We start from the raw sequence: 21,606 nt of genomic DNA, 5'->3' as shown, positions 1-21,606 counted from the left end.
ACTTAAGGATGACGCCGTGGACCGGACACACCTATGTTGGAGAAAACAGAATTTATGTTTACCTGATAAATTACTTTCTCCAACGGTGTGTCCGGTCCACGGCCCGCCCTGGTTTTTTTAATCAGGTCTGATAATTTATTTTCTTTAACTACAGTCACCACGGTAACATATGGTTTCTCCTATGCAAATATTCCTCCTTAACGTCGGTCGAATGACTGGGGTAGGCGGAGCCTAGGAGGGATCATGTGACCAGCTTTGCTGGGCTCTTTGCCATTTCCTGTTGGGGAAGAGAATATCCCACAAGTAAGGATGACGCCGTGGACCGGACACACCGTTGGAGAAAGTAATTTATCAGGTAAACATAAATTCTGTTTTTGTCATACTCTTCGGTGCCGTAAGGGTCAGAAGACCTCCTCCTCTTCTTCTTCTTCTTCTCGTCTATTTTTGGTTGAGAAGTGTTATTCGGTTGGCTTATGAGTCTACTGGACAAAAGCCTGGGAGGATTAAGTCTCTTTCCATGAGGGCTGTTCTCTTCTACCTGTGCCTTTAACATTAAGGCTTGTGTGGAACAGATCTGCAAGGTGATCCTTGGTCCTCATTGCAAGGTTTTTCAGACTTTTCCAAATTTGATGCTTTTTGCATCAGCTGTGGCTTATTTGGGAGGAAGTTCAAGAGGTGGTGCCTTCTGTTTAGGTTTGCCTGTCTTGTTCTCCCTCCCTTCCTTTCTGTGTCCTCTAGCTTCGGTAGTGGTTCCCACTAGTGATTGAATGGATTTGTGGACTCTCCATGCCATTGGAAAAAAAACAAAATGTATGCTTACCTGATAAATTTTCTTTCCTGGCATGGAGAGTCCACGACCCCCCCCCCCCCTTAATTTAAATTTAAGACGGCTTTTGTCAATTCTAAACTTCAGGCACCTCTATATCCTTGTGTCCTCTTTTCTTTCCATATTCCTTTGGCTGAATTACTGGGGTTTATGGGAAGTGGGAGTGATACTTAACAGCTTTGCTGGGTGTTCTTTGCCTCCCCCTGGTGGCCAGGAGTTGAATTCCCACTAGTAATTGAATAGATTTGTGGACTCTCCATGCCAGGAAAGAAAATAATTTATCAAGTATTCATACATTTTGTTTTTGTTGTGTTCTATTTAGAGGGTATGGCATGTTTGACAAGTATGATTTTAATTTCTGATCTTATTATTGTGTGTGAGTTCCAGTTTATTTGTTTTATAATTACTGATTTTTTTTATTTTTCTAGTGTGAATCAGAATTGCACGAAGCAAGATGGTGGCAATCCTGTATGTCCTACAGTGAGGGGGGCAAAAAAGCGTGGTTACTGTGAATGCTGCCTCAAAAAGTATGATGATCTTGAATCTGTAAGTACTGATATTTGTACACCAACTCAAAATAAAATACCTTGTATTTATGTCATAATTGTTGAAACAAAAACTTTCTTTAAACCAAACAGTAAAAGCTGTTAAACTGGTAAAGTACTATTCCACTTTTGCATATTACATGTAAAATAATTAACTTAAATATTTGGAAAATTCTATTTTATAAATCTATGTGGGGGAATTTATAGTCCTTGGATTGATTATAAGTATAGTTCATAATGCATTGCTCCATATATAAACTTCTGTTCTATTCATGTACCTCCCCTAACTACATTTCTATTCATAGTTTACTGTGTAATTAGTAACTATAAATATTTATAAAAAAAATAAATATGGGTTAGCTTTAAAATTTTAAAGCTTATTTTTCCCCATCAGAGTGCAGTATTATGACATTAAATTGAAATAAATGACCTAAACCGACTTGCTAGCTGCAATTTCCTCAGGTCTTTGACAATAAAACTGCTGGAGGTTTCATCCTCAGCCAGAGATCATTAATACATAGCTTTCTTTCTAATGACAAGGTGAGTCCATGGATCAACATCAATTACTGTTGGAAATATCACTCCTGGCCAGCAGGAGGAGGCAAAGAGCACCACAGCAAAGCTGTTAAGTATCACTTCCCTTCCCACAATCCCCAGTTATTCTCTTTGTTCGTTATATAAACTTTGTTCGTTCCTGTAAGTGTGCTTCTCTCTGTGTGTATTTAGTCTCCCTATGGGAAAAAGGGGAAACCAGATGTGTACTCCTTGCTCAGTGTACTTAGAGGAATATGGCTACACCTCACTGACGAGGCCCAATGAATGCAGAAACGATCGTCTGGGGTTGCTGTGTTCCTTGTTCAGAGAGGAATTGCCTGGTATTTCGGTGCTGGACTGACCGTAACAGGCGGGATCAGACTGATATGCTACAGGAAAGTTCTACTCTGTGGAAAGCATTACTGGGCTAAAAGAAGCTGCACCCAGGTTAAATCGCCATAGAACAGGCTAACAATGGTATTGAGCTGGTTGTTCGTTCCTGTGAGTGTGCTTCTCTCTGTATGTGTGTGTGTGTATATATATATATATATATATATATATATATCTCAAACGAACATGAAGCACTCCAAAGGTCTTATATCTTTATCACTTTATTGTGAACGTTTTCGGGCATAAAATAGCCCGTCCTCAGACTTACAAAGTTACAAGTCTAAGGACGGGCTATTTTATGCCCGAAAACGTTCACAATAAAGTGATAAAGATATAAGACCTTTGGAGTGCTTCATGTTCGTTTGCTATTTTGTTTTTGAATAGCACCCAAGGCTATTGTGGATTGAGACCTGGAGTGCACTTTGCTTTATACCATTATATAGCGTGTACATGTATGTATATATAATATGTGTGTGTGTGTGTGTATGTATGTATGTATATATATATATATATATATATATATATATATATATATATACATACACACACACAGTGGATATAAAAAGTCTACACTCCCCTGTCAGGTTTCTGTGATGTAAAAAATTTAGACAAAGATAAATAATTTCAGATTCCATCATTTCAGATTTCCACCTTTAATGTGACCTATAAACTACACAACTAAATTGAAAAATAAACTGAAATCTTTAAGGTGGAGGGAAGTAAACAAAAAAGACTAAAATAATGTGGTTGCATAAGTGTGTCTTATAACTGGGGATGTAGCTGTGTTTAGAATTAAGCAATCACATTCAAAACCATGTTAAATAAGAGTCATCACACACCTGCCATAATTTAAAGTGCCTCTGATTAACATTTTCTTAGTTGCGTCTTACACAAAAGCCATGGTCCGCAGAGAGCTTCCAAAGCATCAGAGAGATCTCGTTGTTAAAAGGTATCAGTCAGGAGAAGGGTACAAAAGAATTTCCAATGCATTAGATATACCATGGAACACAGTGAAGACAGTCATCATCAAGTGGAGAACATATGGCACAACAATGACATTACCAAGAACTGGATGTCCCTCCAAAATTGATGAAAAGACGAGAAGAAAACTGGTCTGGGAGGCTACCAAGAGGCCTACAGCAACATTAAAGGAGCTGCAGGAATATTTGGCAAGTACTGGCTGTGTGGTACATGTGACAACAATCTCCTGTATTCTTCATATGTTTGGGGTAGACGGCAAGACGGAAGCCTTTCCTTACGAAGAAAAACATCCAAGCCCAGCTAAATTTAGCAAAAACACATCTGAAGTGTCCCAAAACCATGTGAGAAAAGGTGCTATGGTCTGATGAAACCAAGGTTGAACTTTTTGGCAATAATTCCAAAAGATATGTTTGGCGCAAAAACACTGCATATCACCAAAAGAACACTATACCCACAGTGAAACATGGTGATGGCAGCATCATGCTTTGGGGCTGTTTTTCTTCAGCTGGAACTGGGGCTTTATTCAAGGTAGAGGGAATTATGAACAGTTCTAAATACCAGACAATATTGGCACAAAACCTTCAGGCTTCTGCTAGAAAGCTGAACATGAAGAGGAACTTCATCTTTCAGCATGACAACGACCCAAAGCATACATCAAAATCAACAAAGGAATGGCTTCACCAGAAGAAGATTAACGTTTTGGAATGGCCCAGCCAGAGCCCAGACCTGAATCCAATCGAAAATCTGTGGGGTGATCTGAAGAGGGCTGTGCACAGGAGATGCCCTCGCAATCTGACAGATTTTGAGTGTTTTTGCAAAGAAGAGTGGGCAAATCTTGCCAAGTAAAGATGTGCCATGCTGATTGACGCATACCCCAAAAGACTGAGTGCTGTAATAAAATCAAAAGTTGCTTCAACAAAGTATTAGTTTAAGGGTGTGCACACTTATGCAACCATATTATTTATTTATTTTTACTTTCCTTCACCTAAAAGATTTCAGTTTGTTTTTCAATTGAGTTGCACAGTTCATAGGTCACATTAAAGGTGGAAAAAGTTCTGAAATGATTTATCTTTGTCTCATTTTTTTACATCACAGAAACCTGCCATTTTAACAGGGGTGTGTAGACTTTTATATCCACTGGATGTGTATGTATATGTAATATATATATATATATATATATATATATATATATATATACTCCCCCTATTAGGTACACCTTGCTAGTACTGGCTTGGTCCCCCTTTTGCCTTTAGAAATGCCTTTAATTCTTTGTGGCATAGATTTCCTTAGATATTTTAGTCCATATTGACATGATGGCATCACGCAGTTGCTGCAAATTTGTCGGCTGCATATACATGATGCGAATCTCCCGCAAAGGTGCTCTATTGGATTGAGATCTGGTGACTGTGGAGGCCATTGGAGTACAGTGAACCCAAAGTGGTCTTCTGCTGCTGTAGCCCATCAACATCAAGGTTGAGTTACTGTTGCCTTTCTATCATCTCGAACCAGTCTGCCCATTCTCCTCAGACATCGAGGCATTTTCATCCACACAACTGCCTCTCACTGGATATTTTCTCTTTTTCTGTAAACCCTAGAGATGGTTGTGCGTGAAAATCCCTGTAGATCAGTAGCTTTAGAAATACTCAGACCACCCGTCCGGCACTAAATATATATATATATATATATATATATATATATATGTGTGTGTGTGTGTGTATGTATATATGTATGTGTATATATATATATATATATATATATATATATATAATGTGTGTATATGTGTGTATGTGTATATATATATATAAATATATATATTAGGGTTGCACCGATACCGATACTAGTATCGGTATCGGTACCGATACCAAGTACTTGCACGAGTACTTGTACTCGTGCAAATGCACCGATACTTAAACCGATACTTCCACTTACTACCCATATGCTATCTTGTGGCGTTTTTTCAAACTGCATGTTCCCATTTAATTTAAAGCTGTAGTGGAGACTAAACTAAAAATTGTTTACTACTGTTCTGCCAAAACAAATTGCTCTTATTTGTATTATTGTAGGAGAGATCACTGTACTGCGTTCAGACAAACCCCTGAAGTACTGGGCAGTTAATAAACTGAGGTTTCCAGCTCTGGCTAAAATGGCCCAAAAATATCTTTCTGTCCCATGCAGTAGTGTGGAAAGTTGAACCTCCTTACTGATAGCAAAAACAGACTTATAGCTGAACATGCAGAGATGCTTCTGTTCTGTTCTTAAAAAAGAACTTGCCACTAACTTTTGAAATTTTTTTCTAATTGCTAGATTGCCTTTTATATTGCAAGTTCTCATCTTGCACAATTATGTTCAAAACATACTGTACTCTGAGGAACATCTTAGCTTATATAATTGCAGGAAAAGTACTCATAGGAAACATTAAGTTAATCCCAATGAACACTCATCTTGCAATTATAGGACTAGATTTAGATTACATTTGATTGGTAAGCTTTACCAATGCTCTGTTCACATTTCCAACTCCATAGCCTTTAATGGAGTAGGACGTTTAATGAGAGCATTGGTAAAGCTTACCAGTCAAATGTAATCTAGCCCATAGTGTTAATCGCCATCATTAAACAGTATTCTGTTCTATTTTTTACTGTATGGCACTTTTGGTTGGTTGCAATTTTATATTTGTTATTTATTGTTGTTGTTAATATATTTTATTGTAATATTTTTATTTCTAAACATGTTCTGTGAACTTTGTGACAAATAAAACCTGTTTTATTATTTCATAATGTCTTTTGAGCTACAGTCCTTCATAATTATAAAGAAGGAATCTTAAATAATTAGTCTGTATTGTGCTTGGTAAACTGTCACATGACATAAAAAAAAAGTATCGGTAATTGGTATCGGCGAGTATTTGAAAACAAGTATCGGTACTTGTACTCGGTCTTAAAAAAATGGTATCGGTGCAACCCTAATATATATACATATATATATATATATATATATATATATATATATATATATATATATATTTCTCCGAAGAGAGAAGCACTCTACCAGGAACGAACAGCTCATTAGCTAGTTCTATGGCAATTTACCACCCTGAAGTATATCAGTCTGATCCCGCCATGCAAGGTCAGTCCAGCCCCGAAATACCAGGCAATTCTCCTCTGAACAAGGAACATGACAACCCCAGACGATCGTTTCGGCCTCCTATGGGCCTCGTCAGTGAGGTGCAGCCACATTCCTCTAGGCACACTGGGCAGGGAGTCCACGTCTGGTTTCCCCCATCACCCATAGGGAGACCTCCCCAGGGTGATTTATAATTTGCATATTGGGTTCTCCGAAGAGAGAAGCGCTCTACCAGGAACCAACAACAGCTCATTAGCTAGTTCTATGGCGATTTACCACCCGGAAGCAGCCTCTTTTAGACCAGCATGCTTTTCACAGAGGAAAACTTTCCTGAAGTATATCCGTCTGATCCCGCAATGCAAGGTCAGTCCAGCCCCGAAATACCAGGTCTCCCTATGGGTGATGGGGGAAACCAGACGTGGACTCCCTGCCCAGTGTGCCTAGAGGAATGTGGCTGCACCTCACTGACGAGGCCCATAGGAGGCCGAAACGATCGTCTGGGGTTGTCATGTTCCTTGTTCAGAGGAGAATTGCCTGGTATTTCGGGGCTGGACTGACCTTGCATGGCGGGATCAGACTGATATACTTCAGGAAACTTTTCCTCTGTGAAAAGCACACTGGTCTAAAAGAGGCTGCTTCCGGGTGGTAAATCGCCATAGAACTAGCTAATGAGCTGTTGTTCGTTCCTGGTATAGCGCTTCTCTCTTCGGAGAACCCAATATGCAAATTATAAATCACCCTGGGGAGGTCTCCCTATGGGTGATGGAGGAAACCAGACGTGGACTCCCTGCCCAGTGTGCCTAGAGTAATGTGGCTGCACCTCACTGACGAGGCCCATAGGAGGCCAAAACGATCTTCTGAGGTTGTCATGTTCCTTGTTCAGAGGAGAATTGCCTGGTATATCGGGCTGGACTGACCTTGCATGGCGGGATCAGACTGATATACTTCAGGAAAGTTTTCCTCTGTGAAAAGCACACTGGTCTAAAAGAGGCTGCTTCCGGGTGTTAAATCGCCATAGAACTAGCTAATGAGCTGTTGTTCGTTCCTGGTAGAGCGCTTCTCTCTTCGGAGAACCCAATATGTATGTATATATATGTGTGTGTATATGTGTGTGTGTGTGTATATATATATATATATATATATATATATATATATATATATATTTATTTCATGTAATTTGCACCTCAAAATGCCTATAAATACACCCCTCACCACACCCACAAATCAGTTTTACAAACTTTGCCTCCCGTGGAGGTGGTGAAGTAAGTTTGTGCTAGATTCTACGTTGATATGCGCTTCGCAGCAGGCTGGAGCCCGGTTTTCCTCTCAGTGTGCAGTGAATGTCAGAGGGATGTGAATAGAGTATTGCCTATTTGAATACAATGGCCTTCCTCTAGGGGATCTATTTCATAGGTTCTCTGTTATCGGTCGTAGAGATTTCTTCTCCTACCTCCCTTTTCAGATCGACGATATACTCTTATATACCATTACCTCTACTGATTCTCGTTTCAGTACTGGTTTGGCTATCTACTATATGTAGATGAGTGTCTTAGGGTAAGTAAGTCTTATTTTATTTATGACACTCTAAGCTATGGTTGGGCACTTTTTATGTAAAGTTCTAAATATATGTCTTAAAACTTATATTTGCCATGATTCAGGTTAATCAGTATTCCTTTATTCAGACTGTCAGCTTCATTATTTGGGATAATGCATATAAATAAATATTTTTTTCTTACCTTAAAATTTTCATTTGACTTTTTTCCCTGCAGGCTTAGGCTCACAGGGGCTGAAAATACTTCAATTTATTGCGTCATTTTTGGTGCAAAATTTTGACATTTCCGGCGCCCTAATTGACGCCGGAAGTTTGTTCGTAGTTGAGTCATTTTTCACGTATACGTGTTTCAGACGTTTTTTTGCGCCAAAAAATGTGCGCGTCATTTTTTTGGCGTCACAGGATGTGGCGTCATTTTTGTCACCACCTCTTTCCACATTATTTTAATCTCACTTTTTCATTGCTTCTGGTTGCTAGAAGCTTGTTTATTTGGCTTTTTTTTCCCATTCCTGAAACTGTCATTTAAGGAATTTGATAGTTTTGCTTTATATGTTGTTTTTTCTATTACATATTGCAAGATGTCTCAAACTGACCCTGGATCAGAATCTACTTCTGGAAAGACGCTGCCTGATGCTGGTTCTACCAAAGTTAAGTGCATCTGTTGTAAACTTTTGGTAACTGTTCCTCCGGCTGTAGTTTGTGATAACTGTCATGATAAACTTTCTAATGCAGATTGTGTTTCCATTAGTAATAATCCATTACCTGTTGTTGTTCCTTCAACATCTAATGTTCAGGATGTCCCTGTTAATGTAAAAGAATTTGTTTCTAATTCTATTAGGAAGGCTCTGTCTGTTATTCCTCCTTCCAGTAAACGTAAAAGGTCTTTTAAAACTTCTCATATTTCAGATGAATTTTTAAGTGACCGTCATCATTCTGACTTATCTGTTTCTGATGAGGATCTTTCTGGTTCTGAAGATTCTGCCTCAGATATTGACACTGACAAATCTTCATATTTATTTAAAATGGAGTTTATTTGTTCTTTACTTAAAGAAGTATTGATTGCATTAGATATGGAGGAGTCTAATCCTCTTGATACTAGATCTACTAAGCGTTTAAATTCGGTTTTTAAACCTCATGTAGTTATTCCAGAAGTTTTTCCAGTTCCTGATGCTATTTCAGAAGTAATTTCTAGGGAATGGAATAGTCTGGGTACTTCATTTACTCCTTCTCTAAGGTTTAAGAAATTGTACCCTGTGCCATCTGATAGATTAGAATTTTGGGACAAGATCCCTAAAGTTGATGGGGCTATTTCTACTCTTACTTAACGTACTACTATTCCTACAGCGGATAGTACTTCCTTTAAGGATCCTTTAGATAGGAACCTTGAATCCTTTCTAAGGAGAGCTTATTTATGTTAAGGTAATCTTCTTAGACCTGCTATTTCTTTGGCTGATGTTGATGCAGCTTCCACTTTCTGGTTGGAGGCTTTGGCGCAACAAGTGTCAGACCATAATGCTTATAGCATTGTTAAACTTCTTCAACATGCTAATAACTTTATTTGTGATGCCATTTTTGATATCATTAGAATTGATGTCAGATATATGTCTTTAGCTATTTTAGCTAGAAGAGCTTTATGGCTTAAATCTTGGAATGCAGATATGACTTCTAAGTCAACTTTGCTTTCTCTTTCTTTCCAAGGTAATAAATTATTTGGTTCACAGTTGGATTCTATTATTTCAACTGTTACTGGGGGGAAAGGAACTTTTTTGCCTCAGGACAAAAAATCTAAAGGTAAATATTGGGCTGCTAATGGTTTTCGTTCCTTTCGCCAGAATAAGGAACAGAAGCCTGACCCTTCCCCTAAAGGAACGGTTTCCGTTTGGAAGCCTTCTCCAGTCTGGAATAAATCCAAGCCTTTTAGAAAGTCAAAACCAGCTCCCAAATCCGCATGAAGGTGCGGCCCTCATTCCAGCACAGCTGGTAGGGGGCAGGTTACGATTTTTCAAAGATATTTGGATCAATTCGATTCACAGTCTTTGGATTCAGAACATTGTTTCACAAGGGTACAGAATAGTTTTCAAGGTAAGGCCGCCTGTGAGAAGATTTCTTTCATGTAATTAGCAAGAGTCCATGAGCTAGTGACGTATGGGATATACATTCCTACCAGGAGGGGCAAAGTTTCCCAAACCTCAAAATGCCTATAAATACACCCCTCACCACACCCACAATTAAGTTTTACAAACTTTGCCTCCGATGGAGGTGGTGAAGTAAGTTTGTGCTAGATTCTACGTTGATATGCGCTCCGCAGCAAGTTGGAGCCCGGTTTTCCTCTCAGCGTGCAGTGAATGTCAGAGGGATGTGAGGAGTATTGCCTATTTGAATGCAGTGATCTCCTTCTAAGGGGTCTATTTCATAGGTTCTCTGTTATCGGTCGTAGAGATTCATCTCTTACCTCCCTTTTCAGATCGACGATATACTCTTATATATACCATTACCTCTGCTGATTCTCGTTTCAGTACTGGTTTGGCTATCTACTATATGTAGATGAGTGTCCTGGGGTAAGTAAGTCTTATTTTCTGTGACACTCCTAGCTATGGTTGGGCACTTTGTTTATAAAGTTCTAAATATATGTATTCAAACATTTATTTGCCTTGACTCAGAATGTTCAACTTTCCTTATTTTCAGACAGTCAGTTTCATATTTGGGATAATGCATTTTAACATTTTTCTTACCTTAAAATTTGACTTTTTCCCTCTGGGCTGTTAGGCTCGCGGGGGCTGAAAATGCTTCATTTTATTGCGTCATTCTTGGCGCAGACTTTTTTGGCGCAAAAATTCTATTTCCGTTTCCGGCGTCATACGTGTCGCCGGAAGTTGCGTCATTTTTTGACGTTATTTTGCGCCAAAGATGTCGGCGTTCCGGATGTGGCGTCATTTTTGGCGCCAAAAAGCATTTAGGCGCCAAATAATGTGGGCGTCTTATTTGGCGCGAAAAAATATGGGCGTCACTTTTGTCTCCACATTATTTAAGTCTCATTTTTTATTGCTTCTGGTTGCTAGAAGCTTGTTCTTTGGCATTTTTTTCCATTCCTGAAACTGTCATTTAAGGAATTTGATCAATTTTGCTTTATATATATGTTGTTTTTTCTCTTACATATTGCAAGATGTCTCACGTTGCATCTGAGTCAGAAGATACTACAGGAAAATCGCTGTCAAGTACTGAATCTACCAAAGCTAAGTGTATCTGTTGTAAACTTTTGGTAGCTATTTCTCCAGCTGTTGTTTGTATTGATTGTCATGACAAACTTGTTAAAGCAGATAATATTTCCTTTAGTAAAGTACCATTGCCTGTTGCAGTTCCTTCAACATCTAAGGTGCAGAATGTTCCTGATAATATAAGAGATTTTGTTTCTGAATCCATAAAGAAGGCTATGTCTGTTATTTCTCCTTCTAGTAAACGTAAAAAATCTTTTAAAACTTCTCTCCCTACAGATGAATTTTTAACTGAACATCATCATTCTGATTCTGATGATTCCTCTGGTTCAGAGGATTCTGTCTCAGAGGTTGATGCTGATAAATCTTCATATTTATTTAAAATGGAATTTATTCGTTCTTTACTTAAAGAAGTCCTAATTGCTTTAGAAATAGAGGATTCTGGTCCTCTTGATACTAAATCTAAACGTTTAAATAAGGTTTTTAAATCTCCTGTAGTTATTCCAGAAGTTTTTCCTGTCCCTGATGCTATTTCTGCAGTAATTTCCAAAGAATGGGATAATTTGGGTAATTCATTTACTCCTTCTAAACGTTTTAAGCAATTATATCCTGTGCCGTCTGACAGACTAGAATTTTGGGACAAGATCCCTAAAGTTGATGGGGCTATTTCTACCCTTGCTAAACGTACTACTATTCCTACGTCAGATGGTACTTCGTTTAAGGATCCTTTAGATAGGAAAATTGAATCCTTTCTAAGAAAAGCTTATCTGTGTTCAGGTAATCTTCTTAGACCTGCTATATCTTTGGCTGATGTTGCTGCAGCTTCAACTTTTTGGTTGGAAACTTTAGCGCAACAAGTAACACATCGTGATTCTCATGATATTATTATTCTTCTTCAACATGCTAATAATTTTATCTGTGATGCCATTTTTGATATTATCAGAGTTGATGTCAGGTTTATGTCTCTAGCTATTTTAGCTAGAAGAGCTTTATGGCTTAAAACTTGGAATGCTGATATGGCTTCTAAATCAACTTTACTTTCCATATCTTTCCAGGGTAACAAATTATTTGGTTCTCAGTTGGATTCCATTATTTCAACTGTTACTGGTGGGAAAGGAACTTTTTTACCACAGGATAAAAAATCTAAAGGTAAAAACAGGGCTAATAATCGTTTTCGTTCCTTTCGTTTCAACAAAGAACAAAAGCCTGATCCTTCATCCTCAGGAGCAGTTTCAGTTTGGAGACCATCTCCAGTTTGGAATAAATCCAAGCCAGCTAGAAAGGCAAAGCCTGCTTCTAAGTCCACATGAAGGTGCGGCCCTCATTCCAGCTCAGCTGGTAGGGGGCAGGTTACGTTTTTTCAAGGAAATTTGGATCAATTCTGTTCACAATCTTTGGATTCAGAGCATTGTTTTAGAAGGGTACAGAATTGGTTTCAAGTTGAGACCTCCTGCAAAGAGATTTTTTCTTTCCCGTGTCCCAGTAAATCCAGTAAAAGCTCAAGCATTTCTGAAATGTGTTTCAGATCTAGAGTTGACTGGAGTAATTATGCCAGTTCCAGTTCTGGAACAGGGGATGGGGTTTTATTCAAATCTCTTCATTGTACCAAAGAAGGAGAATTCTTTCAGACCAGTTCTGGATCTAAAAATATTGAATCGTTATGTAAGGATACCAACGTTCAAGATGGTAACTGTAAGGACTATCTTACCTTTTGTTCAGCAAGGGAATTATATGTCCACAATAGATTTACAGGATGCATATCTGCATATTCCGATTCATCCAGATCATTATCAGTTTCTGAGATTCTCGTTTCTGGACAAGCATTACCAGTTTGTGGCTCTGCCGTTTGGCCTAGCTACAGCTCCAAGAATTTTTACAAAGGTTCTCGGTGCCCTGCTGTCTGTAATCAGAGAACAGGGTATTGTGGTATTTCCTTATTTGGACGATATCTTGGTACTTGCTCAGTCTTTACGTTTAGCAGAATCTCATACGAATCGACTTGTGTTGTTTCTTCAAGATCATGGTTGGAGGGTCAATTTACCAAAAAGTTCTTTGATTCCTCAGACAAGGGTAACCTTTCTGGGTTTCCAGATGGATTCAGTGTCCATGACTCTGTCTTTAAACAGACAAGAGACGTCTAAAGTTGATTACAGCTTGTCGAAACCTTCAGTCTCAATCATTCCCTTCGGTAGCCTTATGCATGGAAATTCTAGGTCTTATGACTGCTGCATCGGACGCGATCCCCTTTGCTCGTTTTCACATGCGACCTCTTCAGCTCTGTATGCTGAAGCAATGGTGCAAGGATTACACGAAGATATCTCAATTAATATCTTTAAAACCGATTGTTCGACACTCTCTAACATGGTGGACAGATCACCATCGTTTAATTCAGGGGGCTTCTTTTGTGCTTCCGACCTGGACTGTAATTTCCACAGATGCAAGTCTCACAGGTTGGGGAGCTGTGTGGGGATCTCTGACGGCACAAGGAGTTTGGGAATCTCAGGAGGTGAGATTACCGATCAATATTTTGGAACTCCGTGCAATTTTCAGAGCTCTTCAGTTTTGGCCTCTTCTGAAGAGAGAATCGTTCATTTGTTTTCAGACAGACAATGTCACAACTGTGGCATACATCAATCATCAAGGAGGGACTCACAGTCCTCTGGCTATGAAAGAAGTATCTCGAATTTTGGTTTGGGCGGAATCCAGCTCCTGTCTAATCTCTGCGGTTCATATCCCAGGTGTAGACAATTGGGAAGCGGATTATCTCAGTCGCCAAACGTTGCATCCGGGCGAATGGTCTCTTCACCCAGAGGTATTTCTTCAGATTGTTCAAATGTGGGAACTTCCAGAAATAGATCTGATGGCGTCCCATCTAAACAAGAAACTTCCCAGGTATCTGTCCAGATCCCGGGATCCTCAGGCGGAGGCAGTGGATGCATTATCACTTCCTTGGAAGTATCATCCTGCCTATATCTTTCCGCCTCTAGTTCTTCTTCCAAGAGTAATCTCCAAGATTCTGAAGGAATGCTCGTTTGTTCTGCTGGTAGCTCCGGCATGGCCTCACAGGTTTTGGTATGCGGATCTTGTCCGGATGGCCTCTTGCCAACCGTGGACTCTTCCGTTAAGACCAGACCTTCTGTCACAAGGTCCTTTTTTCCATCAGGATCTGAAATCCTTAAATTTAAAGGTATGGAGATTGAACGCTTGATTCTTGGTCAAAGAGGTTTCTCTGACTCTGTGATTAATACTATGTTACAGGCTCGTAAATCTGTATCTCGAGAGATATATTATAGAGTCTGGAAGACTTATATTTCTTGGTGTCTTTCTCATCATTTTTCCTGGCATTCTTTTAGAATACCGAGAATTTTACAGTTCCTTCAGGATGGTTTAGATAAAGGTTTGTCCGCAAGTTCTTTGAAAGGACAAATCTCTGCTCTTTCTGTTCTTTTTCACAGAAAGATTGCTATTCTTCCTGATATTCATTGTTTTTTACAAGCTTTGGTTCGTATAAAACCTGTCATTAAGTCAATTTCTCCTCCTTGGAGTTTGAATTTGGTTCTGGGAGCTCTTCAAGCTCCTCCGTTTGAACCTATGCATTCATTGGACATTAAATTACTTTCTTGGAAAGTTTTGTTCCTTTTGGCCATCTCTTCTGCCAGAAGAGTTTCTGAATTATCTGCTCTTTCTTGTGAGTCTCCTTTTCTGATTTTTCATCAGGATAAGGCGGTGTTGCGAACTTCTTTTGAATTTTTACCTAAAGTTGTGAATTCCAACAACATTAGTAGAGAAATTGTGGTTCCTTCATTATGTCCTAATCCTAAGAATTCTAAGGAGAAATCGTTGCATTCTTTGGATGTTGTTAGAGCTTTGAAATATTATGTTGAAGCTACGAAATCTTTTCGTAAGACTTCTAGTCTATTTGTTATCTTTTCCGGTTCTAGAAAAGGCCAGAAAGCTTCTGCCATTTCTTTGGCATCTTGGTTGAAATCTTTAATTCATCTTGCCTATGTTGAGTCGGGTAAAGCTCCGCCTCAGAGAATTACAGCTCATTCTACTAGGTCAGTTTCTACTTCCTGGGCGTTTAGGAATGAAGCTTCGGTTGACCAGATCTGCAAAGCAGCGACTTGGTCCTCTTTGCATACTTTTACTAAATTCTACCATTTTGATGTATTTTCTTCTTCTGAAGCAGTTTTTGGTAGAAAAGTACTTCAGGCAGCGGTTTCAGTTTGAATCTTCTGCTTATGTTTTTCGTTAAACTTTATTTTGGGTGTGGATTATTTTCAGCAGGAATTGGCTGTCTTTATTTTATCCCTCCCTCTCTAGTGACTCTTGTGTGGAAAGATCCACTTCTTGGGTAGTCATTATCCCATACGTCACTAGCTCATGGACTCTTGCTAATTACATGAAAGAAAACATAATTTATGTAAGAACTTACCTGATAAATTCATTTCTTTCATATTAGCAAGAGTCCATGAGGCCCGCCCTTTTTTTGTGGTGGTTATGATTTTGTATAAAGCACAATTATTCCAATTCCTTATTTTATATGCTTTCGCACTTTTTTATCACCCCACTTCTTGGCTATTCGTTAAACTGAATTGTGGGTGTGGTGAGGGGTGTATTTATAGGCATTTTGAGGTTTGGGAAACTTTGCCCCTCCTGGTAGGAATGTATATCCCATACGTCACTAGCTCATGGACTCTTGCTAATATGAAAGAAATGAATTTATCAGGTAAGTTCTTACATAAATTATGTTTTTTTGTCTCTCGCATTCCAGTAAACCCAGTGAAGGCTCAGGCATTTCTGAAATGTGTTTCAGACCTAGAGTTGGCTGGGGTAATTGTGCCAGTTCCAGTTCTGGAACGGGGTCTGGGGTTTTACTCGTTGTACCAAAGAAGAATTCCTTCAGACCAGTTCTGGATCTAAAAATATTGAATAGTTATGTAAGGATACCAACATTAAAAATGGTGACTATAAGGACTATTCTGACTTTTGTTCAGCAAGGGCATTATATGTCTACAATAGACTTACAGGATGCATATCTTCATATTCCAATTCATCCAGATCGCTATCAGTTCCTGAGATTCTCTTTTCTAGACAAGCATTACCAGTTTGTTGCCCTTCCGTTTGGCCTAGCAACAGCTCCAAGGATCTTTTCAAAGGTTCTCGGTGCCCTTCTATCTGTCATCAGAGAACAGGGTATTGTGGTTTCTTTCATGTAATTAGCAAGAGTCCATGAGCTAGTGACGTATGGGATATACATTCCTACCAGGAGGGGCAAAGTTTCCCAAACCTCAAAATGCCTATAAATACACCCCTCACCACACCCACAATTCAGTTTTTACAAACTTTGCCTCCTATGGAGGTAGTGAAGTAAGTTTGTGCTAGATTCTACGTTGATATGCGCTCCGCAGCAAGTTGGAGCCCGGTTTTCCTCTCAGCGTGCAGTGAATGTCACAGGGATGTGAGGAGAGTATTGCCTATTTTGAATACAGTGATCTCCTTCTACGGGGTCTATTTCATAGGTTCTCTGTTATCGGTCGTAGAGATTCATCTCTTACCTCCCTTTTCAGATCGACGATATACTCTTATTTATATACCATTACCTCTGCTGATTTTCGTTTCAGTACTGGTTTGGCTTTCTACAAACATGTAGATGAGTGTCCTGGGGTAAGTAAATCTTATTTTCTGTGACACTCTAAGCTATGGTTGGGCACTTTGTTTATAAAGTTCTAAATATATGTATTCAAACATTTATTTGCCTTGACTCAGGATGTTCAACATTCCTTATTTTCAGACAGTCAGTTTCATATTTGGGATAATGCATTTGAATCAATCATTTTTTCTTACCTTAAAAAATTTGACTCTTTTTTCCCTGTGGGCTGTTAGGCTCGCGGGGGCTGAAAATGCTTCATTTTATTGCGTCATTCTTGGCGCGGACTTTTTGGCGCAAAAAATCTTTTCTGTTTCCGGCGTCATACGTGTCGCCGGAAGTTGCGTCATTTTTTTACGTCTTTTTGCGCCAAAAATGTCGGCGTTCCGGATGTGGCGTCATTTTTGGCGCCAAAAAGCTTTTAGGCGCCAAATAATGTGGGCGTCTTATTTGGCGCTAAAAAATATGGGCGTCGCTTTTGTCTCCACATTATTTCAGTCTCATTTTTTCTTTGCTTCTGGTTGCTAGAAGCTTGTTTATTGGCATTTTTTCCCATTCCTGAAACTGTCATTTAAGGAATTTGATCAATTTTGCTTTATATGTTGTTTTTTCTCTTACATATTGCAAGATGTCTCACGTTGCATCCGAGTCAGAAGATACTTCAGGAAAATCGCTGTCTAGTGCTGGAACTACCAAAGCTAAGTGTATCTGCTGTAAACTTTTGGTAGCTATTCCTCCGGCTGTTGTTTGTATTAATTGTCATGACAAACTTGTTAATGCAGATAATATTTCCTTTAGTAATGTACCATTGCCTGTTGCAGTTCCTTCAACATCTAAGGTGCAGAATGTTCCTGATAACATAAGAGATTTTGTTTCTGAATCCATCAAGAAGGCTATGTCTGTTATTTCTCCTTCTAGTAAACATAAAAAATCTTTTAAAACTTCTCTCTCTACAGATGAATTTTTAAATGAACATCATCATTCTGATTCTGATGACTCTTCTGGTTCAGAGGATTCTGTCTCAGAGATTGATGCTGATAAATCTTCATATTTATTTAAAATGGAATTTATTCGTTCTTTACTTAAAGAAGTACTAATTGCTTTAGAAATAGAGGATTCTGGTCCTCTTGATACTAATTCTAAACGTTTAGATAAGGTATTTAAATCTCCTGTGGTTATTCCAGAAGTTTTTCCTGTTCCTAATGCTATTTCTGAAGTAATTTCTAGAGAATGGGATAAATTGGGTAATTCATTTACTCCTTCTAAACGTTTTAAGCAATTATATCCTGTGCCGTCCGATAGATTAGAATTTTGGGACAAGATCCCTAAGGTTGATGGGGCTATTTCTACCCTTGCTAAACGTACTACTATTCCTACGTCAGATGGTACTTTGTTTAAGGATCCTTTAGATAGGAAAATTGAATCCTTTCTAAGAAAAGCTTATCTGTGTTCAGGTAATCTTCTTAGACCTGCTATATCATTGGCTGATGTTGCTGCAGCTTCAACTTTTTGGTTGGAAACTTTAGCGCAACAAGTAACAGATCATGATTCTCATAATATTATTATTCTTCTTCAACATGCTAATAATATTATTATTCTTCTTCAACATGCTAATAATTTTATCTGTGATGCCATTTTTGATATTATCAGAGTTGATGTCAGGTTTATGTCTCTAGCTATTTTAGCTAGAAGAGCTTTATGGCTTAAAACTTGGAATGCTGATATGGCTTCTAAATCAACTCTACTTTCCATTTCTTTCCAGGGTAACAAATTATTTGGTTCTCAGTTGGATTCTATTATCTCAACTGTTACTGGTGGGAAAGGAACTTTTTTACCACAGGATAGAAAATCTAAGGGTAAAAACAGGCCTAATAATCGTTTTCGTTCCTTTCGTTTCAACAAAGAACAAAAGTCTGATCCTTCATTCTCAGGAGCAGTTTCAGTTTGGAAACCATCTCCAGTCTGGAATAAATCCAAGCCTTCTAGAAAGGCAAAGCCAGCTTCTAAGTCCACATGAAGGTGCGGCCCTCATTCCAGCTCAGCTGGTAGGGGGCAGGTTACGTTTTTTCAAAGAAATTTGGATCAATTCTGTTCACAATCTTTGGATTCAGAACATTGTTTCAGAAGGGTACAGAATTGGTTTCAAGATGAGACCTCCTGCAAAGAGATTTTTTCTTTCCCGTGTCCCAGTAAATCCAGTGAAAGCTCAAGCATTTCTGAATTGTGTTTCAGATCTAGAGTTGGCTGGAGTAATTATGCCAGTTCCAGTTCTGGAACAGGGGATGGGGTTTTATTCAAATCTCTTCATTGTACCAAAGAAGGAGAATTCCTTCAGACCAGTTCTGGATCTAAAAATATTGAATCGTTATGTAAGGATACCAACGTTCAAAATGGTAACTGTAAGGACTATCTTGCCTTTTGTTCAGCAAGGGCATTATATGTCCACAATAGATTTACAGGATGCATATCTGCATATTCCGATTCATCCAGATCATTATCAGTTCCTGAGATTCTCTTTTCTGGACAAGCATTACCAGTTTGTGGCTCTGCCGTTTGGCCTAGCTACAGCTCCAAGAATTTTTACAAAGGTTCTCGGTGCCCTTCTGTCTGTAATCAGAGAACAGGGTATTGTGGTATTTCCTTATTTGGACGATATCTTGGTACTTGCTCAGTCTTTACATTTAGCAGAATCTCATACGAATCGACTTGTGTTGTTTCTTCAAGATCATGGTTGGAGGATCAATTCACCAAAAAGTTCATTAATTCCTCAGACAAGGGTAACCTTTCTGGGTTTCCAGATAGATTCAGTGTCCATGACTCTATCTTTAACAGACAAGAGACGTCTAAAATTGATTTCAGCTTGTCGAAACCTTCAGTCACAATCATTCCCTTCGGTAGCCTTATGCATGGAAATTCTAGGTCTTATGACTGCTGCATCGGACGCGATCCCCTTTGCTCGTTTTCACATGCGACCTCTTCAGCTCTGTATGCTGAATCAATGGTGCAAGGATTACACAAAGATATCTCAATTAATATCTTTAAAACAGATTGTACGACACTCTCTAACGTGGTGGACAGATCACCATCGTTTAATTCAGGGGGCTTCTTTTGTGCTTCCGACCTGGACTGTAATTTCAACAGATGCAAGTCTCACAGGTTGGGGAGCTGTGTGGGGATCTCTGACGGCACAAGGAGTTTGGGAATCTCAGGAGGTGAGATTACCGATCAATATTTTGGAACTCCGTGCAATTTTCAGAGCTCTTCAGTAGTGGCCTATTCTAAAGAGAATCGTTCATTTGTTTTCAGACAGACAATGTCACAACTGTGGCATACATCAATCATCAAGGAGGGACTCACAGTCCTCTGGCTATGAAAGAAGTATCTCGAATTTTGGTTTGGGCGGAATCCAGCTCCTGTCTAATCTCTGCGGTTCATATCCCAGGTATAGACAATTGGGAAGCGGATTATCTCAGTCGCCAAACGTTGCATCCGGGCGAATGGTCTCTTCACCCAGAGGTATTTCTTCAGATTGTTCAAATGTGGGAGCTTCCAGAGATAGATCTGATGGCGTCTCATCTAAACAAGAAACTTCCCAGGTATCTGTCCAGATCCCGGGATCCTCAGGCGGAAGCAGTGGATGCATTATCACTTCCTTGGAAGTATCATCCTGCCTATATCTTTCCGCCTCTAGTTCTTCTTCCAAGAGTAATCTCCAAGATTCTGAAGGAATGCTCGTTTGTTCTGCTGATAGCTCCAGCATGGCCTCACAGGTTTTGGTATGCGGATCTTGTCCGGATGGCCTCTTGCCATCCGTGGACTCTTCCGCTACGACCAGACCTTCTGTCGCAAGGTCCTTTTTTCCATCAGATCTCAAATCCTTAAATTTAAAGGTATGGAGATTGAACGCTTGATTCTTGGTCAAAGAGGTTTCTCTGACTCTGTGATTAATACTATGTTACTGGCTCGTAAATCTGTATCCAGAGAGATATTATAGAGTCTGGAAGACTTATATTTCTTGGTGTCTTTCTCATCATTTTTCTTGGCATTCTTTTAGAATTCCGAGAATTTTACAGTTTCTTCAGGATGGTTTAGATAAAGGTTTATCCGCAAGTTCTTTGAAAGGACAAATCTCTGCTCTTTCTGTTCTTTTTCACAGAAAGATTGCTAATCTTCCTGATATTCATTGTTTTGTACAAGCTTTGGTTCGTATAAAACCTGTCATTAAGTCAATTTCTCCTCCTTGGAGTTTGAATTTGGTTCTGGGGGCTCTTCAAGCTCCTCCGTTTGAACCTATGCATTCTTTGGACATTAAATTACTTTCTTGGAAAGTTTTGTTCCTTTTGGCGATCTCTTCTGCCAGAAGAGTCTCTGAACTATCTGCTCTTTCTTGTGAGTCTCCTTTTCTGATTTTTCATCAGGATAAGGCGGTGTTGCGAACTTCTTTCGAATTTTTACCTAAAGTTGTGAATTCCAACAACATTAGTAGAGAAATTGTGGTTCCTTCATTATGTCCTAATCCTAAGAATTCTAAGGAGAAATCGTTGCATTCTTTGGATTTTGTTAGAGCTTTAAAATATTATGTTGAAGCTACTAAGTCTTTCCGAAAGACTTCTAGTCTATTTGTTATCTTTTCCGGTTCTAGAAAGGCCAGAAAGCTTCTGCCATTTCTTTGGCATCTTGGTTGAAATCTTTAATTCATCTTGCCTATGTTGAGTCGGGTAAAACTCCGCCTCAAAGGATTACAGCTCATTCTACTAGGTCAGTTTCTACTTCCTGGGCGTTTAGGAATGAGGCTTCGG

At 39.1% G+C, this 21,606-nt stretch overlaps 1 protein-coding gene across 1 annotated transcript in view; it reads left to right on the top strand.

Moving 5' to 3' along the window:
- The window catches only part of DBF4 (DBF4 zinc finger), a gene marked incomplete at its 5' end in the record, with an annotated part of 387,026 nt that overhangs the window by 326,795 nt on the left and 38,625 nt on the right, over window positions 1-21,606 (top strand). Inside the window, 1 exon segment of the mRNA XM_053713992.1 lies at window positions 1,255-1,372. Coding sequence (XP_053569967.1) covers window positions 1,255-1,372 — 118 coding nt within the window.

The sequence above is a fragment of the Bombina bombina genome, chromosome 5, assembly GCF_027579735.1.
Source record: "Bombina bombina isolate aBomBom1 chromosome 5, aBomBom1.pri, whole genome shotgun sequence".
In the NCBI taxonomy this organism is placed as follows: domain Eukaryota; kingdom Metazoa; phylum Chordata; class Amphibia; order Anura; family Bombinatoridae; genus Bombina; species Bombina bombina.
Note: the sequence above shows the minus strand (reverse complement) of the source record. Positions and strands in the feature narration are given on the sequence as shown.